General features: G+C 39.6%; 1 protein-coding gene across 2 annotated transcripts in view; it reads right to left on the bottom strand.

The window, feature by feature from the left end:
- AMMECR1 (AMMECR nuclear protein 1) overlaps positions 1 to 24,858 on the bottom strand; it is a 111,543-nt gene that overhangs the window by 36,691 nt on the left and 49,994 nt on the right. The window contains exon 2 of one of the 2 annotated variants that reach the window (XM_019426844.2): positions 23,357 to 23,467. The exons of the other annotated variant lie outside the window; for it this stretch is intronic. Coding sequence (XP_019282389.1) covers positions 23,357 to 23,467 — 111 coding nt within the window. The remainder of the gene's footprint in view (positions 1 to 23,356; positions 23,468 to 24,858) is intronic. 2 annotated transcript variants of the gene reach the window in all.

Below are 24,858 nucleotides of genomic sequence, written 5' to 3'. Positions count from 1 at the left end.
CCAACACCCGTGAGGGTGGCAAATTCGAATAAGGTCTTCACTGTTCCCCTCCTTTGTGTTTCTAATTCACCCCCTCCTCATCCTGCTTTGCTCTCACACACTAGGACGTGTTGCTTTTTCCTGATTGTGCTTTTTCTTTGCTCTTTTTGCCCTTACAGTCCATCTATTCCATCCCATCAGTTCTCCATAGTTGCTGAGCTGCAGGGAAGGAACGTTCAGCGGAAAAGTTATGCATTTTATAAAAATAGCGTATTTAATGCCCTTTTCTCCAGCTCTGACAACTAGAGGCTCTGTCCCTGTTGTAAATGCCACCGTATGTTCTGGTTGTGCGTGTATAAATAAGTCAAATTTATAAGGCGGTCAGGGCAAGATAACCTCAACGCCCATTTTCAAGTAAATATCACAATGCCATTCGCAGATGGAGCATGAGGGAGATATGTGGCTCTTGATGTGCTGCTAAAGCTCTCGGACTTTAATCCAACCTACCTTCCAGTCTTGGAACAGGTTTTGCTTTATTCCTTTCAACGGATATGTTTAAACTGAGCCGGATCCAACGGACCAGGGTATTTTAGCTCTTCATCTCTTGTTTGGTCACATCTTGATAAACCCAATTTTCAAAGACCAAGAAAACTTTCACTTGTATAGTGTTCCATTCTACTGCCATTAAAAATTACTTCATTCTCCCACTGAAAAAGGTCCTTACTCTGATTGTGTTTCCCTGAAACAAGCACATGGGGTAATAAAATACGCTGGAAAAGCTCTAGCAAAATGCTGCTGAAATCACGGCAATTGCTGATTTGGTACTATAGTACGTATTAGGAAAACCACAATAGATACTAAAAGGAAACAGCATCATTTGGGGATGGAAAAAATGCAATGGATAAAAGGCACACAATTTAAGTTACGGTCAAGTGACAAAACGCTATGTCCCCCACAGCAGAGCCTGCCACGAATAAGTGGCAGCCCCAATGATTACTGTTGGAAGGGAGTATCTATGAACGTGAGTTAATGAATTCAGCAAATATTTATTCAGTGCCTGCTATGTGCCAAGCACAGGTATACAGCCAGGGGCACAGCACTGCTCAACTGCAGTTTTGTGGAACACCTGACTTCACAGAAGTCTTACTACACCACCTTAACGTGACCGGCATTTATATGAGCAACACGGAACACCTACCGATAAGTACAGATCTCACAAATGGACTCACGTTTTAGACATGTAAAGCAAAGAAACAAACAAAAAATCAGCCCCCAAAAGAGGAAAGCACCTAAATTCACACGGCCTTACTACTTTTCACTCTACGGATGCTATCCTGTTTGCAGAAAATCTACCAGGCTTAGCAAGACCCTGTGGAAATCCAATAACTAAGTTTTTGACTCTTCCATACCCACATACGTGTTATACGTATAACTTCATTAGGCCATAAACTCCGTGAGTATGGCCGCTGTGCTCATTTTTGCTCACCACTGTATACCCAGTGCCTGGTGTTCAGTAGCTGCTGAGGAAACACTGAAGGAGTAAAAGACGGAATATAGGAAGGTAGTCCCAGATTTAATAAACATGTGTTGGTAATATAATTAACACTAAAATGGCCCTACTGCTTCTACTGTATTAAATAGCGAACGTTGCCCTATACGCTAAATATCCTTTTATTCATCAACTTAAAAACTGTCTACACTAAAGTGTGTTTTCCCCGTCTCGTGTCTATTAAATGCTGCTCATTTAGGTGGTCACTCTTTTTCGTCCTTTTCGTCTTTTCGTCTTTTAGTCAGTTAAGTTGCTGAGGGCATCCAGAGGGCAGCATGGTTTGGCAACATTTTTCTACCTAAAACTCACGGACCACCGCTACAAACAGACAACAATGCACCTTCATGATAGAGTCACAGGCTTGCTTTGATCTCACAGGCCTTTTCCCCCAAAGAAAACACAGATGCCTTGCATCCCGAAGGAGCTCAATGGCCTCTTATGTTTCTGGGGTGATTATTACTATTCCGTTGTAGTTGGAAACATATAGGGACCCATATTCCTGGTCTATTTTTATGCCTTTCACACTTTCGGATAAAGGAACATCTTATGAAGTGGATGAATCACAAGTCAGCGAGGGCAGGCTCAGAGAAAAGAAGCACAAGGTAACGGTCCCTCAAAGAACACGGGCCTAAAGAAACTCAGCCATCAGTTCACAAATAAAAAAATCCTTTGAAAGATTCCTCTTCCCCCCCTCTGGGTTCTCTGTGGGATTTCAGGTGAGTAAGCATCCAAAGGGAAATGGGGACTTGATGGAAATCAACCCTCTGGAGCCATGAGAATGTTCTAGTGGGAGAAGGGCTGGCTCCAGAGAAGAAGACCAATAGACCTCTCTAGTAAGGCCGTCAGAATGTTTATCAACTAAGAGGTTCTACAACTTACCAGGCTGATAGGGGTTAAAGGATTAGTATGCACCAGCACGCGTTCTCTCAATCACATTAGACTTGTAAATTCCCAGGTCTGGTTTGCCTTTTACAAGGAATAATATTGGTTTAGAATAGGCTGCCCAGAGCCCGTTCCACGAATCTGAGAGACCAGGTGACAGCACCTCATTTTCCTTTGCCGCTGCCATGTCTTCTCCCTCCCCCATGGAACTAAAAGTCACTTCTCAGACTTTGGTAAACAACATTAAGGAAACTGAGAGAATATTTTCTGTGGACTTAACTTTCCTGGAAATAATTATCGGTGATGGAAAACAAACTCTTCGTAACAGAATAAAACATCATTAATTTGGGCTCCACTGATTCAAAATTTGTGCTAATTCAAACAGACCTAGGCTGACTGGAAAAGAAGGGTCTGCTACGCTAAACAAATCAACTTTGTAATTAAGGTTATGAGAGAAGTACAGGACTTGCTGAAAGAGAAACTATTTTCAGGACTAAGGAATTAGCCATCTCTGTGCACTGTAACATCATAATTAGGAACCTTTTGTTGTAGATGAAAAACCAGCTCTCTGAAGACATCTACTTGATAGTACTCTGCTAGCTCATTTCAAGTTCTCTGTGTCATTAAAACAAGCACAACTATTTTAAAAATACGCATTCATTCATTCTTTATTGATCATACTGGACTTCCTGCAATTATTTTGAATTAGGAAGCTTTTATGTCCACTTTGGTATTGCTAGTTCCTCGCCTACAGTCACAGTCATGCTCAAAGACCTGGAAGTCTAAGTCTCCTGGTACATCATTAATAACTGAATCAGAAATGTGGCCCAAGCCTCCTGAGTTCGGCCACTTCCTGTCTGAACTAAAGAAGTTACAAACTTTTAATACCCTGGGTTACATCTAGTTGTAAAATGGGGGGGGGGGGGGAGGAACGCTTATATCCCTGATTATAGACCCACACACCAGAACAAACAAAATGTGAGGCAAAGCAACAAAGTTCCTGGAAAATCTATAAGTACTAAATATTCAGTCGTTATGAAACAAATGTCAATTGAAAGCCCAACAAAGTAGTATCACTGTCCAAAGGGAACATCCTTAGACACTCCTCACACTTCCATACTGGCTCTCATTTTACTCTGTGAGCATGGCTCACTGTCTCAGAGGCCCAGTTACCTTATCACAAGGACATGTCTCACCACTCAGATTATACTGTATGCTCCTGGATTTGGACAGGTTTCCCGTAAGCACAACACACAGAATTAGCACGTCATGGATGGGTATTCCACTAATTTCACTTGGTTTGAGGTGATAAGACTCCCTCTTTTCATATACAGAATTGTAAATCGGAGCAATAAAAAAAAAAAAAAAAAAAGGCTCCAAGATTTCCAGTTTCTATAGAAACCTCGGAAAATAACCAGAACCACCAAATGTGTTTGCTTAAGGAAATTTGGGACACTAAAATTGATAGGGATCCCACAAGAATACTGAATAAAATAATCATAGGTCAATGTTCCAAAGTGAAATGCTAGCCAGTATATTTTATAGGGGAAAAAAAACCTCTTCAAAATGGTTTTGGGCAGGGCGCCTGGGTGGCTCAGTGGGTTGAGCATCCGACTTCAGCTCAGGTCATGATCTCCCGGGTTCATGAGTTCAAGCCCCGCATTGAGCTCACCACTCTCAGCTCAGAGCCCGCTTCAGATCTTCTGTCCTCCCCTCTCTGCCCCTCCCCCGCCTGCGTGCATGCTCATGCGCTCTCTCTCTCTCTCTTTTTTTTTTTTATCTTTTTTAATGTTTATTCATTTCTGAGAGACAGAGACAGAGCATGAGCAGGGAAGGGGCAGAGAGAGGGAGACACAGAATCTGAAACAGGCTCCAGGCTCCGAGCTGTCAGCACAGAGCCCGACGCGAGGCTCGAACTCACGGACTGTGAGATCATGACTTGAGCTGAAGTTGGATGCTCAACTGACTGAGCCACCCAGGTGCCCCACTCTGTCTCTGTCTCTCTGTCTCTCTGTCTGTCTGTCTCTCTCTCTCTCTTGCCTGGCTTAAGAAAATATTGAAGGTAGTCAGCAAACACAGGGCACAAACCACCTGCTCGGCAGGGTGAGGCAGCTTAGGGCTGTTCCGGTTTGGGAGGGTTTTTCTATGGAAGATCATCAACAGCATAATCCACACCTGGATAAAACTAAGCACTGACCATGAATTTGCTAAATAAATATTAAGAAACAAATGTAGTCATAACACACACTGGCCACTTGTCTAAAGTTTCACTACTTCATGCTAGGGAATTATAATACACCGACATTTTTAAAAGTTTGCCATCTCTTATTTGAAAAATTTTTTTAAACTATGTGCATAACAGCAACCACCCTGTCATTTTCCTTACATTTCAGGGCTTTTCTTCCCTCCAGAAAAGACAAGTCAACATCTGTACCTAGGGAACAATTGAAATCATCTTGTGGTGCTAACTGCTCATTTTCACAGCACTACATGAACATCACTCCCAATGTAGTGACCCCGGCTGCTACCTGGAAATGTTATTTTCTTTGTTAATGGAAATTACTGCCACAGGGGCTGGATTCTTTCATGCCAGGCATCAGCCCCCACAGGCAGCTTTGAGAATCTAGCCACGTGAAGAAATCCAAAGTGTCACCAGGCTAGCAAAACACCAGTCTAAGAGTTTGAGTTAGAACATCACTCAGCTACATTATAACAACAACTCTTCTAAATTGGAATCATCTTCACCAAACATCTGGGAAGCTCCCCACAGGAGAAATGATGACTTCTGGGTAAGAGAAGATGCTGACTTTTATCATAGTACAAAAGTCAGTTTCCATTGTCCTGGACAAATCAGCAGATGTGCTGTTTACCTTTAAGGAAGCCTGGAATCTATTTTAGCTCAGCCTTGAAACCCAGACATCTTAGGTAATAAGTACAGATATTTAAATTCCATAACAACTGCCCGGTGTTTACAAACATTTATTTCTTTATAGATTTCTCTTCCACAAAATGTATATGTGGTTGTAAGGAGGAATTTTGAGGGTTCAGCTGTACTTTAACAAATGTTATGATGTCAGTGTTCCTCCAAGCAAGTGGCAGCCCTATAAAAATTATTTTTTATTTTCTAAGCTTTGCTTTGTGGCATGGGCTAAAAGAAAAGAACAATATCAAGGGTCTTGCTCCTCTCTTTTCTTTATTACACTTTTACATAAAATATTAAATGGTAATACTATATCATGTAATAATGTATTAGATCATAGACTCCTCTCTCACTACTGTATCCTGAAAGGAAGCAATTTTCAATCAACTCTTAATTTAGGAAACTCTTCAGTGCTCAAATGGAGAAATAAAGCGACCCTAAGATGAAAGTCAAAATTACTCTGATGTTAAAAATGACTCTTTTGCAAGCAAATGTGTGAGAGGTATGCCTCTTTCTGGGCTGCCTATTGATGACGTCATCTCCCCATCATGGAAGAAGGAACCTTTGGAGCGGTCTTTAACCCGTCCCTTTACCTCACTCCTCACATACAGTCTCCCCTTGTTCTGGCACTACCCTGTCTCTGTTCTATGTCTCCTTACATCCTTCCTGTTACTAATCGAATTCACATCTGTAGCAACTCTCGTGTGGAATATTTAAAATGAGCCTCCTAACTGTTCTGTTTCTCATCCCTATCCTTTCCATTCCATCCTGTATATATAAGCAGCCAGAGTCATCCCTGAACGACATTATTACTTTGCTGAAAAGCTTTCAATGCCAATTCTTTGCTTTTAGAAAAAAAAACCCAGCCCTAGGCTATCATTGTATCTCCCACTCTCAGTCACGAGAGAGCTCCAGCCACACAGGGTTACAGTTCTCCCCTAAACAACATACACTGTTCCGTCCCCTTGTATTTGGCTCAGAAACTTTTTGGACACATAATGCATACCTTCTCCACGTCCTCACTTTTGAATGTGGAAATTGAGTCTTGAATGTCCACAGAGATTCAGCTTAAATGTCAGTTCTTCTGTAAAACCTTCCCCAGTATATCCGACCACAGCCAATTTCCCTCACTTTCCTGTTGTGTTGTGTATACGTCTAAGGTAGCACTTACCACACTCTTCTTTGTAGTTCTTTTGTGCACGCTGTCTCTCTTACAAGACTACAAGCTCACAGAGGGAAGACAGCACACAGTGTTCATCCTTGTACCTCAGCAGTACCTGGTACACAGTACCTTGCTCAGAGTGATGGGCACAATAAATGTAGAATTGAACTGAACAGACCTTACTTCAGCCTGATGTAATTGAGAAGCAAGACTGTCAGTATTTATAATAAATTCTATCTTTAACTACAGCTGTGTTGTTATAATTGCTGCTTATTTAGAGAAAATACTGAATGCATCTTTCAATCAAGCTTTGAAACTACAGTAACTATTCTAAGTTTGAATTACCTTATTAAGAAAAGAAGTCGAACAGCAAGAACACTGAAATCTGTAGTAAAATAATGGCGATGAACAAAGGCCTTTTACAGTAGATTCAGCTGTACAAGTTCAGCCAATAGACCACAAAGACAGTCTTTTTTTTTTTTTCTCCAACCAGAATATAAAAAGGGCAATATTAAGCGTGGTAGTGAAAACTAGCTAGGAGACACTGGGTAGAGCCTTAGTTCTCAATCAGTAACTGCTCCTTGCTCCAGATGGATCTGGATCTACTCCCACTGAAGGGCTGAGTCGACTTGATCCCACTTAATTTCCAAGTCTGACAAAATCACAACTTGGAAGTGGCTTAACTACTGGCAGTTGTTAAGCACAGTAAATCCCTTCTCCTTCTCTAACCCCCTCACAAAGGTCCTACATTCGCAACTTTTTTTTTCATACCAGATGTTCTGTTGACATTAACACATTCCTATCAAATGCTTATCAACATTGCTTCTTCTTTTCCACTGCAAGCGGGCTTTATTATATGGAGCATTTGATTTAATCCCCAAACGGTTTATTCATTACACAGACAGTTCATTGCACAATGTGTATGGCGGGGAGGAATGACAAGGAAAGTCGAGCTCAGAATAGGGTGGGATCCATTCAGGAGTGAATATTCCCACAGTTGATAATTGAGGACAAGAGCTCCTAGAGTCCCCATCTCTCAAAAGGACTTTTTGAAACTCGCTAAATAGAACGATCCAAATGTTGTCACCATCCCTAGCCCAAAGCTTCTTCCTTGGGAACATGGGGCAGGGGGCAGGGAAGGTACTGCTTTGTTGAATTCAAGTTTTATTTCTGTGTCAACACAGACTCTCTACGTGGCTTCATTAAAATAACTATTAAGCATAATTAACTAGATATTAATAAGAGGCACAACGCAGAGACATGAGCTCGGAATGCTTACCTGAAACTTTGGTCCCGCTCCCCCAAGGCATTCAGCCATCACAGGAAGATCATTTCTGACAACCCATCACCCACTCACCCAACCTTTTTTAAGACTAGGAACTGTAAAGCTTCACAGAAATGGCCATCCCTGTCTTATGAGCAGTAAAAAAACAAAAAACACATGGACACTAGTCCCACTGTGAATAAAGTGTCCTTCACGAAACAATTCCAGTAGGCAGCCTTATGGCACCAGGTGCTATAAGTATTACACAGGATCCTAGGCTATTTCTGTTCTTCATCTCATTTGTAGAATTAGTAAGTTTTTCTGGGAGAGCACATGTTAAACTTTTCATAGTTTCATTTTTTTCATAAGAGCAAACCTTCATGGCTACAAGTGGAATATCTTAAACATTCCGTCTAGCTAAAGTCTCTCATAGGAATTCAGTGCTCCCATCCTTTATCAAATGACTGCGGATGTGATTATAAGGCAAATCATGGGCAAAAAGTTCCTTGATCTACAATTATAAATAGAAAACGAAATACAGGTGTGTCTCACCTTATGCTTATGTCTAGGTTCCTAAAAACTTGAAACTACGTTGCTTTTTGCTTTGTTTTTTTTTAACATTTATTTATTTTTGAGACAGGGAGAGACAGAGCATGAACAGGAGAGGGTCAGAGAGAGGGAGACACAGAATCTGAAACAGGCTCCAGGCTCCGAGCTGTCAGCACAGAGCCCGACGCGGGGCTCGAACTCACGGACCGCGAGATCATGACCTGAGCCGAAGTCGGCCGCTTAACCGACTGAGCCACCCAGGTGCCCCGAAACTACGTTGCTTTTGAAAATTAACTGCGTTTTCCAATGGCTTGCATTTTCAGAGATCTTTATCCTTCATTTCTCACTTCCTTTGCATAGGCTGTGGCTCCTAATACTTTAATTACCTTACCCACCTAGTAAACAAATACTTTGGCATACTAAAGGAACTCTCTCTCTTATTCAAACATGGATTTTGATCCATGCCTAATCCCCCACAGCCACCGAAGGGATGCAAAGCGGGGAAAAATTTAGCTCAGGTCCTTAAGGGACTGCCAATCTAAGTAAGGGAGAGAATCGCATCCAAAATTAAGTGTGCGGCAAGGCAGTGTGTAATGAGCACACAAAGGAAGAAGCAGTAACTCTGGGGGTTTGAGGAAAACCCTGGGTGTGTCCTTCGGGAAACAGAAGAAATCTGCCCTGTGGAACTATAGAGCCATGAGTATTTTACTCACTTCGTTGCTTTGGAAATCTAAAATGTTCTTTCTGGACGGTTTTCAGAGTCTTGAACTTAAAATGGGATACACCTTGGGCAAGAGACAGAACGGCGGCAGTCAACTCTGACAGTCAACTGTTTGGCAGAGTTTCTGCTCTAATAGGACTCGTCACTCTTTCCTCTCACTTCTTTGGCCTATGACAGAAGCCTACAAATGACCCTTAAGGGCACTGTTTAGCCTCCCTGACATCCCAGAGACTAAAAATGTTGTTCATTTCTGGGCAAGCACCTCCAGCCATTTGCTGGTTTCTCTTTCGCTGCATCGTTAATTTGCCATGGTTTGCTGTGATGAGTCTCTGGTATGTGCGACCTGAATACAGCTGAGGTGACAGCTTCTTGTGCTGGCAAAATTCTTTGAAATCCTATTAGGAAACACGAGGCATGGACAATGTATCCAGAAACATTGCTATTCATTTTATAATCATTAACAGGCAGTATGTGAATAAAAAATTTGAAAGCTATTTTCCTGCCAAACTTTAAAATACCTATCCTGGAAACAGATTTCTGGTGATGTACTATTTGTTTCAGATAAAGAAGATTTAAATTGGATCGAGGGCAAAAAACAAAAACAAAACCCAAGATACAATGCCCAAGGTTCTAGTTTTCATTACTGCTTGCCTCAAAATATTAAAGAGATAATGTGCCCATTAAAGACCTGTATACAGTAAAAAAAAAAAAAAAAAAAATATCGACCTTGCTTTTCAAATACTCAGATCCCCAAATCCCAAATGAGGTAAGGAAGAGACACAATCTGGACAATTTTTATTATTATTTTTAAAAAGCCCTATGATTTTAAGAAATCAAAGAATGGAAAAACAGACAGAACCCATGACCAAATACATAACAGTTCCTTCTTAAAATCCCTTTTTCATTTCTATGAGAACAATGTCATCGTGTCCTCCATTTACATAGCTATTTCTTATGTTAAGTTGCCCCAAGGAACATCACATTGCAAAAATGAAAATTACAGCAATAAATTTGATATAAATTACCTAGAAATTTGGAATTTCTTTCCTTAATGACAATTTCTAAGGAACGGACTAACTTCTTACCCCTGAAATGTCTCCCTTTCGACCAGTTGTAGAGAGGGGCAGAGCCAGGGCCTTTATCCCTTTGTGGTAAAGCTTTCCCTGAACCCTTGCAAAAGGCCTACTAGATTTCAGAGGGTTATGCTGACCAGAAACCTGAAGGCTGAACTAGTATTCCATGTAAACTTGCTTGGGTTAAGTGCAGGTGTGGCACACACAAAAACAATCAAAGCTAGGTGGGCGGGGGGGGGGGGGGGAGGTATCCCTGAGTAAATGAGCCATTCTGATGGGACTCGGGATTCGGACACCAAACGGGACTGGGAAGAAAAGAAGCATGCGAGGGAGATGATGTGTCGCAGGATTCTAAAAGGAAACACAATCCAGGAAAAGCTGAGTGAGAGTGGAATTTACAGACTGCAGGTATGAGATTTTTGGAGTAGTGAGTTAAGTAATTGAGTCCCTAAACGAAGGGAAAAGTTATCCAATGTTTGTTTGTTGGTTGGTTTTACCTTTGGGTGGAGGCCAGGGGATACCAGTTGAGTTAGTAGAGCAACTGGCTCTAAGAAGCTTTCACGGAAGAGGGAGTGAGGTTACTGAAGGAGAGTAGTCCACATACTGGTTGGGAAAACAGACTTTAAAGCCAGACAAAAGGAGGTGCAAATTCAGGTGCGGTCATGAACTCACTGTTATTCAGCAAGGTACTTAACCTAAGCCCTGTTTTTCACTACCTGTGATATACGTGAAATACCTTCAATATCACATAATGATTGAAAAGATTAAATGACGTAACTTATAGAAAATACCTCGGACAGGTCCAACACAAAAACACACAAATAGAAGTTATTAGTGGGGTGACTGAGTGGCTCAGTTGGTTAAGCGTCTGACTGTTGATTTTGACTCAGGTCGTGATCTCACGGTTCGTGAGTTTCAGCCCCCCCATTGGGCTGCATAGCCGATGCGAACCCTGCTTGGGATTCTCTCTCTCCCTCTCTCTCTGCCCCTCCCCTGCTTGCACGTTCTCTCTCTCAAAATAAATAAAAAAACATTAAAAAAAACTTTTAAAACAAGTTATTAGTGGTTACTGTGATTAGGAAATATAACTGCAGTATGTTGGAGGCCATGTTTGAGGAAAAGGGAAATCTAAGAGAAGGATCAACTTCATATGTATACATAGATGAATACGTGTGTGTGTGTGTGCATCATATATATATATATATATATATATATATATATATTTGCTTTGGGTTCTGCTTTGGGTTTGTCTAACAGATTCTGTTACTCTTGTAGTTTTGGTTGAATAGCTAGCTCCAGATATTTTTCATTTTGTGGAAATATGCCAAAAACTTAACACAAGGCAGATAACGTGAGAGTGAGATTTTACCTTATGAAATGATTGTTTTATTATAGGGCCCCCTGGAACGGTATGCTTCCTAAAAAGAAAGTAATATAAATTCATTTCATGTTTTTATTGAGCCCTTCTGTCATGAAAATTGTAGTGACGGTCCCAGGCAATGTCAGAAGACCTGTGTTCTAACGCTAGTTCCAACTTGGTACTAGTTGAATTGTTAGAGGGCGCTAAAGGATCGAGTACCAGTTCTATCTCGGAATCTATGGACTCTCTGGCCCAGCCATTTCCAGAAGTCTAACGTAGGCAGTGAGGGAAGCCGTGGTGGCAGCAGCTTCAAAGGTTTCAGTAATAAGGGGCCAGTTAAAATTGTTATGGGTGGGTGGATGGGAGTCAGTTGTAAAGCTGTGTATCTTACCACTCCTCAACTTCTAAGGGCTCACACATTACGCAGAAGGTAAGTTTAACCACTGCTGGTTAATGTGGCTTTCTATAAAGAATAAAGTGCTAAATATCGGCAATCTTTGACTTCTGGCGCTTCAACTAAAGCTATGTGGTAACCAGAGTTATAGCAGTGGGTTTAGAGGTGTTCAAAAAGGAAATGGTTACTTAACTGGTAGGGAGTTCCGAGTCAGTGGAGACACTCAGATAGAAGCTGGATGCCCATTTCTTGGGAGGTTTTATGGGAGATTAAAGTATCTGATAAGGGTTGGACTAGAGGACTTAAAAGGATTCCTTCTAGCTCTATGGTTCCAGGGTGAGCACCAATCCACATTGTGCTTCTTTAGTCACTTCTAGCAGCCATCACAAGAGATCAACCTTATGTTAACTTGCTTTCTAAAGTGTTCTGGATAAGAATCCCTGTCTTCTGGATCGGTCTAACTCCAACTGGCCTTAAGCTATCCCTCTCACTACCAATCAGAATCGGAAACTTCCAATAGCTCAAGTACGGTGGCAGCAGGGAAAGGCGACACACCTAAGCCAACAGGAGCAGACAGAAAGGAAGAAAGGAGGAATCAGGATCAAGTGGCTACAAAGTGATGAGATTGTTTCCTATTTATCTGCTTTGATGTGGCTTGGTAAACTACTGCTGAGGACAATTTCAAAAGGGAGAGACAAACACTTAAAGCTAATCATTACAAACCAGCGTGTTAGGTGTCATCCTAGAGGCCTGAGCAAAGTGCCGTGTGAATACAGAGACTGGCCGAGTTTGCTGTGGGAGTGTCAAGGAAATTTCATACAGGAAGTAATGAGCAAGCTGCATCTTGAAGGGTGAGTAGGAGTTGGCTGGGTAGAAATGGAGAGAGGCGTGGTTGGCAGAGGAAAAAAACAATGTTCAAAGCCAGAGAGACATGAAAGACAAACTTGGAGAGTGGTGAATAATTGTGCATGGCTGCAGTGTGAGGTTAGGGCCTTGAAGGCCGTGCTTCTTAGGAAGGATAGGAGCAGGAGACGGGGGGAGAGGCAGGGGCAGACAGTGTGATGGCACTGTAGAGCCCTAACTTTAAGTGAAACAGAGCTTTTGGAATGACTTTGGTTTTTCCTCTGGGCAAGACGGGCAGACACAGGGGGACTTCTTGTCTCAGGCATAAGGGTTAACAGTAACTGAGGAGAGTTTAGTCATGGCCATGGGTGTGCTCATGGCCAGTAAGGCTCCCGGGGTTAAGTGTGCTGCTCTGCACAGTAATGAAAGCCCTGAAGAGGAAGCTACAACGACAGGAGAGGGGGTGCACATATGCTCAGACAACAGACACACACCTTAGTGAGCTCATACATGAGGCACAGGAGCATCTCCGTATGCCGCAGGTAACAACTTGACAATGCAGCCTTTTAAAAACATATACTTTTGGAAAGAGCAGTTATATCTTATAGCATGTACCTACACATCTGTGAACTTAACACAGTCCTTCCACTGTAGAAGGACTTAAGAGTGGCTTCAAGCTGGGGCACCTGGGTGGCTCAGTCGGTTGAGCGACCGACTCTTGATCTCGGCTCAGGTGGTGATCTCAGAGTTCGTGGGTTCGAGCCCCACATGGGGGTCTGTGCTGATGGCACAAAGCCGGCTTGGATTCTGTCTCTCCTTCTCTCTGCCCCTCCCCTGTTTGTGCGCTCTCTCTCTCTCTCTCTCTCAAAAAAAAAAAAAAAAAATAGAGTGGCTTCAAGCTGAAATCCACTATTACCTGCAACAACTCCCATTCCCAACGACTGCTCCCAGCCACTGCTCTGGATTAGAAGTAGAAACTCAGAAAAGAGGAACAAATAAACAAATCTTCCTGTGAGGCCAGGAACCCAACCAGAAATCTCCCCTTCTGTCCAGAACATTTCCAGGCCCAATGAAACCCATCCTGTGTTCTCAGTTCCACCTGCCACTCCAAAGAGCTTTACCCCCTGCCTGCCCCCCAACACCGTGTTGGCTCTGTCCAGAGGGCTTCTGAAAAGAAATTAACATTTAAAAAATATTCTCATTTTTTTCTGTTATATTCAAAGCAATTATTGTTAGAATGAACTATTTGTGAGAAAGCTCAGTGTTGGGTGCTCCAAATGCAGCATGTTTCATATGCTGACACGAGGCTGAAGTTTTGGGTGTGGTACTGAGTCATCCACATGCTCTTGTTTGAGCCCCCTTGTAACTGGGTGCAGTGTGTGTTCAGCTAAACAAAGCGAACTGGCCCAAATGACGATCGAACCCATGACCTCATTAGCAGTATAAGTTTTAATGGCCGTGTGTGGTTATTTACTGCTGCTCATATGCAACATGGCTCCACTCATTTCAAAGGCTTAGCAGACTTCTCTAGACCTAGGTAAGCAAATCAATCCCCCTTTGCTAGGGAGCAAGAGAAGGTCATCTTAGAAGAATGGCTTAGGTTGAAAGCAGCCTGAGGATTTTTTTAAGTTTTTATTTCAATTTCAGTCAGTTACCATACAGTTACATATATTAGTTGCAGGTGTATGATATAGTGATTTAACACAGCCATACATCCACCCACCAGCCTGAAGAATTAGATTCTCTTTCTTCCTGTTCTCAGTGAAGTAGCAATATCTAGAACCTTTTGAATCAGCTTTGTGTCGCCTATAAAGCAGTCTTGAAAGTAGCTGTGTATAGCAAAAGGAAGTTGAGTTCTGGGCAATCCCAGAATTAATTAAAGCTTCTGAAGAATTTATTTTGTGGCTTTTTCGAATCTTTTCTTTCACCACTAGGAAGGACACAAAAGTTGGCATTTGAATGTATACACGTAAAAAGGAGGGTTCAAAATGGGACCAATATCATGCTGATCCAATTTGAATGATGAAACCTATAGTTCTAATATGTGTAGTTACAGGATCATTTTCGGAGTTGAGGTAAATAGTATAAAATTAATAAAAATGAGTTTTCTGAACATGAGACAAATTGTCAATCTATGCTTTATGACTCTAAGGCATTTTCTTCACTTTAAAATTCTAAACATATGGGAAGGGCAAATGTGATACTCATTCTCAATAGAATGCATTAAATACCATTTTCCACCTTTAACAATTCTTAGCACCCATGAAACTCTTGCTCCAGTAGAACTTTTTAAAAAGTTACCATTTGTCCATGCCTATTTTATTATATAGTATGAGTTCTTAAATTTCTTTTGCTATGAAGCAGCTCAGATAATGCGGCTCTTTAGGACAAGCCTTTTATGGCAAATGTTTGCTCTTTATTTAAAAGGTGAAAGAGGGGTGCCTGGGTGGCTCAGTCGGTTAAGCTTCTGACTTTGGCTCAGGTCATGATTTCACGGTTCATGAGTTCGAGCCCCGCATCGGGCTCTGTGCTGACAGCTCCGAGCCTGGAGCCTGCTTCGGATTCTGTGTCTCCCTCTGCCTCTGCCCCTCCCCTGCTCGCACTCTGTCTCTCCCTCTCTCTCTCTCTCTCTCAAAAATAAACACTAAAAAAAATTTTTTTAAGTTGAAGAGAATGTAAAAAAAAAAAAATCTGAAAGTTGTTTCTACAACAAATATATTTATAACGCAAGATAAAAGGGCTAACAATAAGTGTTTAGCATTTAAAGAACATAAAATTGGGGGCGCCTGGGTGGCTTGGTCGGTTAAGCGTCCGACTTCGGCTCAGGTCATGATCTCACGGTCCGTGAGTTCGAGCCCCGCATCGGGCTCTGTGCTGACAGCTCAGAGCCTGGAGCCTGTTTCAGATTCTGTGTCTCCCTCTCTCTCTGCTCCTCCCCTGTTCATGCTCTGTCTCTCTCTGTCTCAAAAATGAATAAAGGTTAAAAAAAAATTTAAAAAAAAAAAATAAATAAAGAACATAAAATTGTTATCAATGATGAAAAGGAAAGTTTTCCAAAGGCCACTATTTGGGCCTTCCACATTTGAGGTAGTTTCAAGTTTGAGAGAAGGGTACAGATCACGGACAAGGGCTTTGTTGTCTTTGCCTTTTAAGGAAATCTTCGAAAAAGTACTTTCTCATGCTTATAAAATAGCAACTAAAAATTTACTATTATTTGCCACACAACGTCTAAACATTCAATTATTTTCAAGTACTCAAATTACTAGCAACATTGTCCTCTAGAAGCGGTAAGAACATATTATCTGTATGATACTCTATCTAGATGGGAGTAATCGCCTTGAGCATATATTGGTGTAAGCATCTTATTCTTCTAAGACAGTAAGATACAAATCTCTTCTTTTGTTCATTCAGGTCCTCATGATTCAAATACTTGAGATACTTATAAGGAGACTCAATATTTATTTTGTAAATGTGCAGACAAAAGTAAATACATTATTAAATGCCTACAGAGTGATTTTAGACTGCATCTAATATAATAATGATTTCATATAACATTTATGTTCTAATTTATCTCTACCACTTCAGTTTTTCATCTGAAAAAGAGAAGAATATCTCAAGCAATGCTTCTCAGGAAAGGAGGTAGATATCAATTTAGTGTACTGAAACAAAATATGAATTCATTTTCATGGGACAAGAGAGAAATTGAAACTAAACTATTAACCTTTAATTTTCTTTATTTGCCAAGCATCAGGGCTATAACCCAACTGGTTCTAGTTACACTTTGGTGAACTGTGTGAGTGTGTGGACACACACACACACACACACACACTCTTTTTTCAGTGTGCTCTGTTTCTGAGGTTTTAATTTTTTCCACAGTAAGTTCATTTTTCTCTTTAAAATATGTGTTATTAGTCTCTCAAAAGAACTCAATACCTTGTATATGGTCCTTTGATATTAACAATTTATACTCATCCCTGGAATTTGGACTTCTTTATCCATATCGGATAAAAACAAACCAAAAAATGGTATAAAGTGTTTTGTTTTTGCTCAAAGTGGACAAGGGATGGGCCAAATGAAATGATTTCATAAGTTGCTTTAAATACATTTCTACTTTTATTACAGATGCAGAGTATCTGTTTATCCAGTGCCACCTCTGACTCTGGCAAATTTCACTTTCTATCTCAGATTATAATTATTCATATAACTTACCTTTCCTACTATATTATAAATTTCTAACGCAAAATTTAGACCAGATTTTCAGGATGAACTGTTTAAACATGATTAAAGGGGAAATAGCAGCCTCCCAGTACAAAGCAGTCAAGTTTATAGATAGATGTAATAGGGTCAATTTCTTGTAGTTTCCCCTTTTCTTATGAAAGGCCAAGAATCAAGAGCTCTGACATCACAAAAGCCTATTTTCAGCTTCTCTCCACCTTCAGTTCTTTACAGATGGCCTTTCGTGCTTTTCTACGCAAAGGCATTGTGCCTGTAGCTCTTTAAAGCCACCCGGGGATTCCAGCTGGAGACTATGAAGATCTGAAAGATGTGATAAGGTATTGGGAATCTGACATACTCACTACACTTAATTTCTGTGGTAGTAGGTGCTTTATGAATTCAGATAGTTCTCTCTAATTCAGGAGCCATTACCCATACTGGGAATGGTTCTTATTCTTTAGTTTCTCCTTCCACATTCTGCTGGCCACATCTCTATACCTTAGCACAAATATGCAATGATGATAGAGGGCATTAAACTAGCATTTAGAAAGAGGATTCCAGATTTCCACAGATTCTATTTAGCCATGCTAACTTATGAATAATTTTGAGTAAAGGGTATATAACAATTTAGGTTCCAAACTACACCTTAAATTAAATGCTTATGAAATCTGAGAAACAATTTCTCATTTGGTAATTTATACACTGAAACTAACAAATTAGGTACGAGTTTTAGAAGTCAGGCCAACCTGCCTTTTGTAAACAGGCACCAAAATGTAGGCTGCAAATTGAGCTAATTATTTTTGTACAGTGTTTTTGATACGTCTAATTTACTTCTCCAAAAAGTGTATTTTAGTCAGGAGTCGCCACAGACACTTGCCAAAAACAGTCTGGCCTTACCATCTCCAGAATAAGCTTCCGTGACAATAGTGCAGTTAGAAGTGACTCATGTACAGCTTTTCTTCTCAGAAGAAAAATCAATCTGAGTGATGCTACCATGAGGACTAATATTAAATGGGGGGGGGGGGCTTGTTTAAACTAATTATTCTCCATGAGCCAAGTCCAGTTACCTAAAATAATCAATAAGAATGATGACAAAATAGTCCACTCTGAGAGGGAAAAATATAATTATGCTGCTTACAGTGGTTTAAAACTCATACTGCTTTAGAAAAATGACAGATTATAACACTAAATACAAAAGCAAATTTGGTTTACAACAAATCTAGTCACCCAGAAGAACCCAATCTAGCCAGGACCTTTGAAAGTAATAAAGTAGGTCTGTTAGCTATTTCTAATAGCTCAAAAATCTTAATAGAAAACGAACATTTGTAACATGCAATTGATCGCGCTCTCTCTCTCTCTCTCTCTCTCATACACACACACACACACACACACACACACACACACACACACACACACACACACGCATGCACAAAACAAACCTCACTCACACAAAACAAACTCCTAAACAAAACACATCACCTTTTATGTGGTCACCCTGTTCCTTAGAAAAGAACAAACCTCTATGGCTAATTCCTCAGAATTAAGTAATGCAACAAAGTAGCTTTGTTAAGAATCAAGCTCCAGACACTGCCCACACACCTGCATAATTATTTCACTGCTAAGAGGTGTAAGTACAACAGAGTAAACAAAAAGAAAGATCTGTTAACCTTGAATGGTAGACCACATTTCTGTTTTATGAAATAAGAGCACATCTATTAATCACTTATATGTTCTAGAAGAATTACCACCAACTTGAATTTACATAAAGAAATAGACCTACACTTTGCTGGGCAACTTAATGGCCAAAATGTTAATGAATCTTCTTTGTCTGAGACGTTTGTGTTCATCTATATTAGTTGTGATTCTCTTCCATATTAAAGTATATACTCTAAGTACTAAAAGAGAGGAAATAAATTTGCCTCTGCTTTCTAACATGTAACAGCCATAAATGCAAGTAGCTTGGCAAATACTAGACAGTGTTCTTCTTCAGCTGGGACAAGGAATATTTCTACTTTGAAGATTTGACCACTAAGAAATATAGTAATTTGTGGGCTTTAGTATGTCACCATGGATAAACTTCTATCAGTAATTTTGAGCTCTCCATCCTGCTTCCTATTTGCTCTAATCTTTCCTGCTTTTACTTAGTCTCCAAGGACAAGGAAGGAATAGTCTATTTAATGGTTCTACGTTATAAGTCTTCACAAAGTCTTTCTGCTGTCTATACAGAAATTATGCACTTTTACAACTGGGAGGAAATTAGCCTATTTATTAGTTTTTCGTTCAGTCTATAATCAAAGTTTCAATTAGGAGAACATAAAACTTGACTATGACAGGTGTTCAATTTTAAAACTGTGTGTTTATAAATACTTAATCGAGGATAGGCATTTCATTTAAAAAGTACCCGGTCCCTTTTTAGATTTAGCTTTTAGAGATTAAGGGACCACAAACAAACTAGATCACTGTCTTCTATAAAATGGTTAGCTTTTTAAAAGGAACAAAAAGGGTAGGGCACCTGGATGGCTCAGTTGGTTAAGTGTCTGACTCTTGATTTCGGCAGAGTCTGTGGGATTGAGCCCTGCGTTGGGCTTTGTGCTGACAGCATGCAGCCTGCTTCAGATTTTCTCTCTCTCAAAATAAATAAATAAACATTAAAAAAAAGAAGAAAAGAAAAGAAAAAAAAGGGCACTCAACCAGATATTTGTATGCCCATGTTCACCCCAGCATTATTTGCAATAGCCAAAAGGTTGAAGTCCCACAAATGCCCACAGATAAAGGGATAAACAAAATGTGGTAGATACATAGAATGAAATACTATTCAGCCTTTTATAGGGGAAAGATATTCTAACACATGCTACAACATGGATGAACCTTGAAGGTATGATGCTAAACCAAATAAGACTATCACAAAAGGACAAATACTGTATGATTTCACTTATATGAGGCATGTATAAGAGTCCTACTCACAGACAGAAAGTAGAATGATGGCTGCCAGGGGTTGGGGGGTGAAGAAATGGGAAGTCAGTGTGTACAGAGTTTCAGTTGAGAAGGATAAAGAAGTTCTGGATATGAATGGTGTTGATGGCTGCATATCAATGTACAGAACTATACACTTAAATTTGGTTATAATGGTAAATTTCACATTATATATATTTCATAATAAAAAAGGGTATATCTGAGTAATATCCTGAAAATAATAGTCTACCGAATCACAGATGAAGACAGAGAAAACCAGATATTCTACTTTTTTAAAAAAGACATCTCTACCCAGTGAATCTTCAATTTCACAGTTTATTTTTTATCTTGCTTTGTCCTTCCCTTTTATTCCTAAAGCCCAAAGTTCATTTCATTCCATCTGTAAATTTTGTGATTTATGGGGTTTTAAGATTGAAGAACAAACTTCAAGACCAATTGTTACATTTTTAAAAAATGTATTCTTCTCAAAGTCTAGTCTATTATTTACATGTGGCCAGAGAGTATAATTTTATATCATATAGAGGTATAATTTTGTAATAAGCATTGTCCTTGTCTACAGTATTAATCCAAGTTAGTTTTCTTCCAGCTAGTCTATACAGCCCTGTGTTATATACTTTTTATAATTCCATCTGTGGATTTTCTGGAATTTGACATAATGTTCCAAAATTTCAATCTTAACTCCTATCTAGAATTTGTGAAGAATTATCAATCCATGATTTATACAATTTATAGTAACTCTCTTTCAAGTTCAATATTTTCATGACAAAGCTGCAAAATGTAATTTCTCAGAACAATTTATTTTGTCTTCTCTTAAATGTCGTGGTTAAGAGCTTGGATTTTGCAGTCAGGTGGCCTAGGCTTGAATCCTGGTTCTACCACTTACCAGATATGGGAGTGGATAAGTTATTTAAATTCTGCACATCTCGGTTTCCTCATTTTTAAAACATGGTTATTAATACCTACGAGTTGGGAGTAGCATGCATATAAATCAAAGCCCCTGTGCAGTATCAACATGTAGCAAGTTTTAATAAATGGGCAGCTATTAATAATAATACCATCAACAGCAGCTTGTAGCAATGATAAGTGCCCCCTATTGGACCAAAAGATATTATACTGCAGCTTTTCTCAATGACTCCACAGTTTTGACTCTAAGATGAATCTAGAAAAAAGAGCAATTGTATATTGTAAGGAGTGTTTTCTTTTGTTTCCCTCTTCCAAATAACTCCATTCTTATGGTCATGTAAGCAATAGGAATGGAGCCAGACAAATATGAAAACACACACACACACACGCACACACACACACGTACGTACGTCTTGTGTGCCATATGCTATTTCAGGAAGTTGTGTAAAAAACATGAGAAAAAAGGTGAAAAATAAACAGGAAGAGCCACAGACTGCAATGAGGGTAGCGACGTATACAAATGTAGGCAAATTTCCAAGCTCAACTATTTGACTGATTCACTCAGAATCACGTTGTTGTCCGAAAAATACACTATAATTCTTCTGGCAATACCCCTAGGAAACAGATCCACAAGTCCGGAGAAGTTGAATATTTTCATCCCTTCTTATCAATGGAGGCAAAAGAATTTCGTATTTTCTTTAAACAAAACCAAACCGCTACTACAGTTACCGCTACTAAGGATTTCTAAAGTACGTAATATTTGATACTGGGATTTCTGCCACAGTTTCATTACAACGTACAAAGGCTTTCTATACTCTCCACTCAGACTCCCCAACTAGAAAGAAAACTGGTAATTTTATGACAGACTTACGTTTTTGAAAATGTGCTCATTGGGATACTAATGGCATAAGGCAATGAATGGAGTGGGAGGATAAAAGGGCTCTGTGGTCGAAAAAGTGGAAGTCTGGGAAACACAACATTCTAGATCTCACTCCTAGAGGTCCACAACACTATTAACATAACAGGTTCTAAGAAGTCCTGCAGTGAGCACAGCTGTTTAAATTTGTTTAGCCAGTGTTCCCCAAACTCAATTTGGCCACAGAATCCTTTTTTTCAAAGCAATAACCAAGGAACCAGGGCTCCTTATAACAACTTATTTTTGGAAAGGGATAATAAATTGCCTCTGATTAGCTATTAAAAGAGTAATTTCATATGTACCTGTCCCAAAGAAGCAGTCACTGGCAGAATTTGCTAAAGTCCCAAAACGAGTCCATGATGTTTCAGGTCAGGGAAAAAAAAATCCAACTTGCTTCAGCTAGCATTTACACTATCTTTAGCAAGTTCGAGTCATTTCCAGAATGTGTGTCTTGACCCCTTTACTACCTGTAGGTTTTTAATCAAGTCCAAACACTCAATTCTAATACCTGTGTCGGTCTAAAAATGAAGGTGACCCTCTATGCCTATGCTTTTCTTTCTGGGCTGCACTGTAAGCTAAGAAAACAGTACAGTTGTGAGCTACACCTTTAAATATAAGAATACTAAACTCAGTTACCAGCATTTTATGAATTGGTAGTATGAGCTACATTTATGCAATTCTGTAATAAAGTAATGAATGTTCCACAATGTTAATCCAGAAACAAAGCAGTGACTGAATACTACTACATTCCCCTGACACCTCCCTAACATCCCTATGAAGTAGATAGAACAAAATACTGTAATTACTACTTTGTCTATTGGAGGTTAAGCAACGTACACCAAGTACCAGTAGTCAGCAGGGACCAATTTCCTATTGGACAGATACATGTACAATATTACAGCCACAGAAACTATCAGATAATCACCCTGAAATGTGAGCAAAAACAGGAAATTCCTTTACTAATAGCTTATTATTTAAGGAGTTTTCTCCTTTTGCAATAATTTTGGAACAAATATAAACTTGGACCCCCGAATATCAGATGGCATGCTCGATAGCTCTTTGTGAGTTTGGAAATTAAAGACAAAGTCTTAGCAACTGCAATGGGGCATTCATGACTCTGTCCTCATGTTAGAGGAAACGAAAATAAGGAAGCTACAATTAATTCTGGGTGAGGTGAATGATTAGGGCTACCAGGCTGCGGTATCACTTTCTTCCTAGGTCCCCTCTTTCATTTCAAAAGTACATAAAGGTATGTAACAACATGTATAAGATGAAATAGACTTCAACAATTTTTAAAGAGCCTAAGAAAGGAGACCCAGTATTACTGTGGAAATAATACATTTTGGTAAGCTGCTGACATCTGGCCACTTGTTTTCGAGTTATACAAAATAAAGCTGGCCTTTGAAGGTAAACACTTCACAATGTCTACGGCAGAACACATGTAATCACGGTATTTTATATTATGGTAATATGTAGCAATAACATTTCACCAGAGATCAGGCAAATGGTTGAAGAGAAGAAAAAAATCTGATGTGAAAGGAGTCAAGAATGTTGACAATTTAGGACAGGCAAAGAAGTTAAGGTATCAGGTTCAAGTTTCGTAAGTTTTGTTTTTTTAATGTAGAAGCAGAGGTAACGAAAATTGGTCTTCACCTGGTAAGTGTGTACTCCCTGAGTCCTGAATGCAAATTCATGGCAGAAAAAGTACCTATGCATCCACGCAATCTTTTGTCTCGACCGATCTTCCATGTTACAAACAGTGGGCTGTAATGGAAGATAAAAATAGGGTCAATCAATCAATTCAACTCAAGCAAGTTATTTATTGAATATTTACTATATGCAGGGTTAAGTGCCTGAGATATGAAGACCACATGAAAGGCCCCCAAGGGGCTGGGTCTAGCCCAATGGGACTGCATTTAACAATAACTATAGCTAGAATATATTGAGTATATCCTATAAGTTAGGTGGCACAATAAATGTTTTAAACAAATTATCTACGTTAATCCTCATCAACAACTCTCAGACGCTGAGTAATGCTATTACCAACACACCTATTTTACAGATGAGGCAGCTCCACAGTTAATTCATAATGAAATAGGAACATCAACCTGGGCAGTCCTGACTATAAAGCCTTCGCCAGCATGGCTGACTGCCTGAGTCCTCATTTAAACCTCAAGTTACTAATTGATTTGTTAAGTCCAGTTTAGAGAAACCAACCAACCAAACAACAACAACAACAGAAAACCCAAACCACCCAAATTTCAACAAATACTGAATATATCAGGGCAAAGTACTGTGAAAGCAGTTATGGGAAATACAAGGTTGCCTAAAGCATAGTCATAGGAGCCAGTACAGAAGGTAGGCATGTTCACAGCTAACTAACACAAGGCAAAAGAAAATAAGTACTCTCAACTGTGCCCAAAATGCCATAAATCAATCTATGGGGACAGAAGAAAATTTCATCAAGTTTGATTATCTTCAGCTTGGCCTAGAAAAATGAGTAGGGTTTGGAGAGGTAAAGGGCAAGAGCAAACATTAACAAAGTAATGCTCTGAAACCAGAAAAATTATTTTAATTTTTAGATAAAATTACTGTCAACAAATACAATCTCTCAAGCATCAAATACAATGGCATCAAGAAAGTAATATAGTTTTAAATGAAGTTTAGTACAGTAGACGTTTGGATGCTGCAGCAAACCAGCGACGGCCTGAATTAATGGGTAAGTGTAAAAACAAGTGCTTTTCTGGTTAGAAGCAACTCTGTATGTCACTTTTTATGAAATAAGTTAATTTACACATTTTAGCACATTGTGTAAAGAGAACTACCCTACAGTTGGGGGTGGTTCATGTTAATTTGAGTATTCACAGTATTATTGGTATAATATAATACATTTCTGCTTTCTAAAAATTTAAATTTTAGGGGAACATACCATATGTCATATATTTCTAATAATATGCTATCGAGTTGGAGGACACATTCTGTATTTAAAGTGCTCTCTAGTTAGCAGTTGGGAGAAAAGATCCTGTTCAAGTACTTCAATCACTCATCTCAAACATTTAAATAACGCCGAATTCTGACAGGTAGCCACAATGGCAGACAGGTTCCCAAATAAACAACGTATACAAAGCAGGGAACAGTACTAAGTACTACCTTCT

This window comes from Panthera pardus, unplaced genomic scaffold (genome assembly GCF_024362965.1).
Source record: "Panthera pardus isolate Hobbes unplaced genomic scaffold, ASM2436296v1 HiC_scaffold_27, whole genome shotgun sequence".
Lineage (NCBI taxonomy): Eukaryota > Metazoa > Chordata > Mammalia > Carnivora > Felidae > Panthera > Panthera pardus.
The sequence above is the reverse complement of the archived record's forward strand: the minus strand, read 5'-3'. Positions and strand labels throughout refer to the sequence as shown.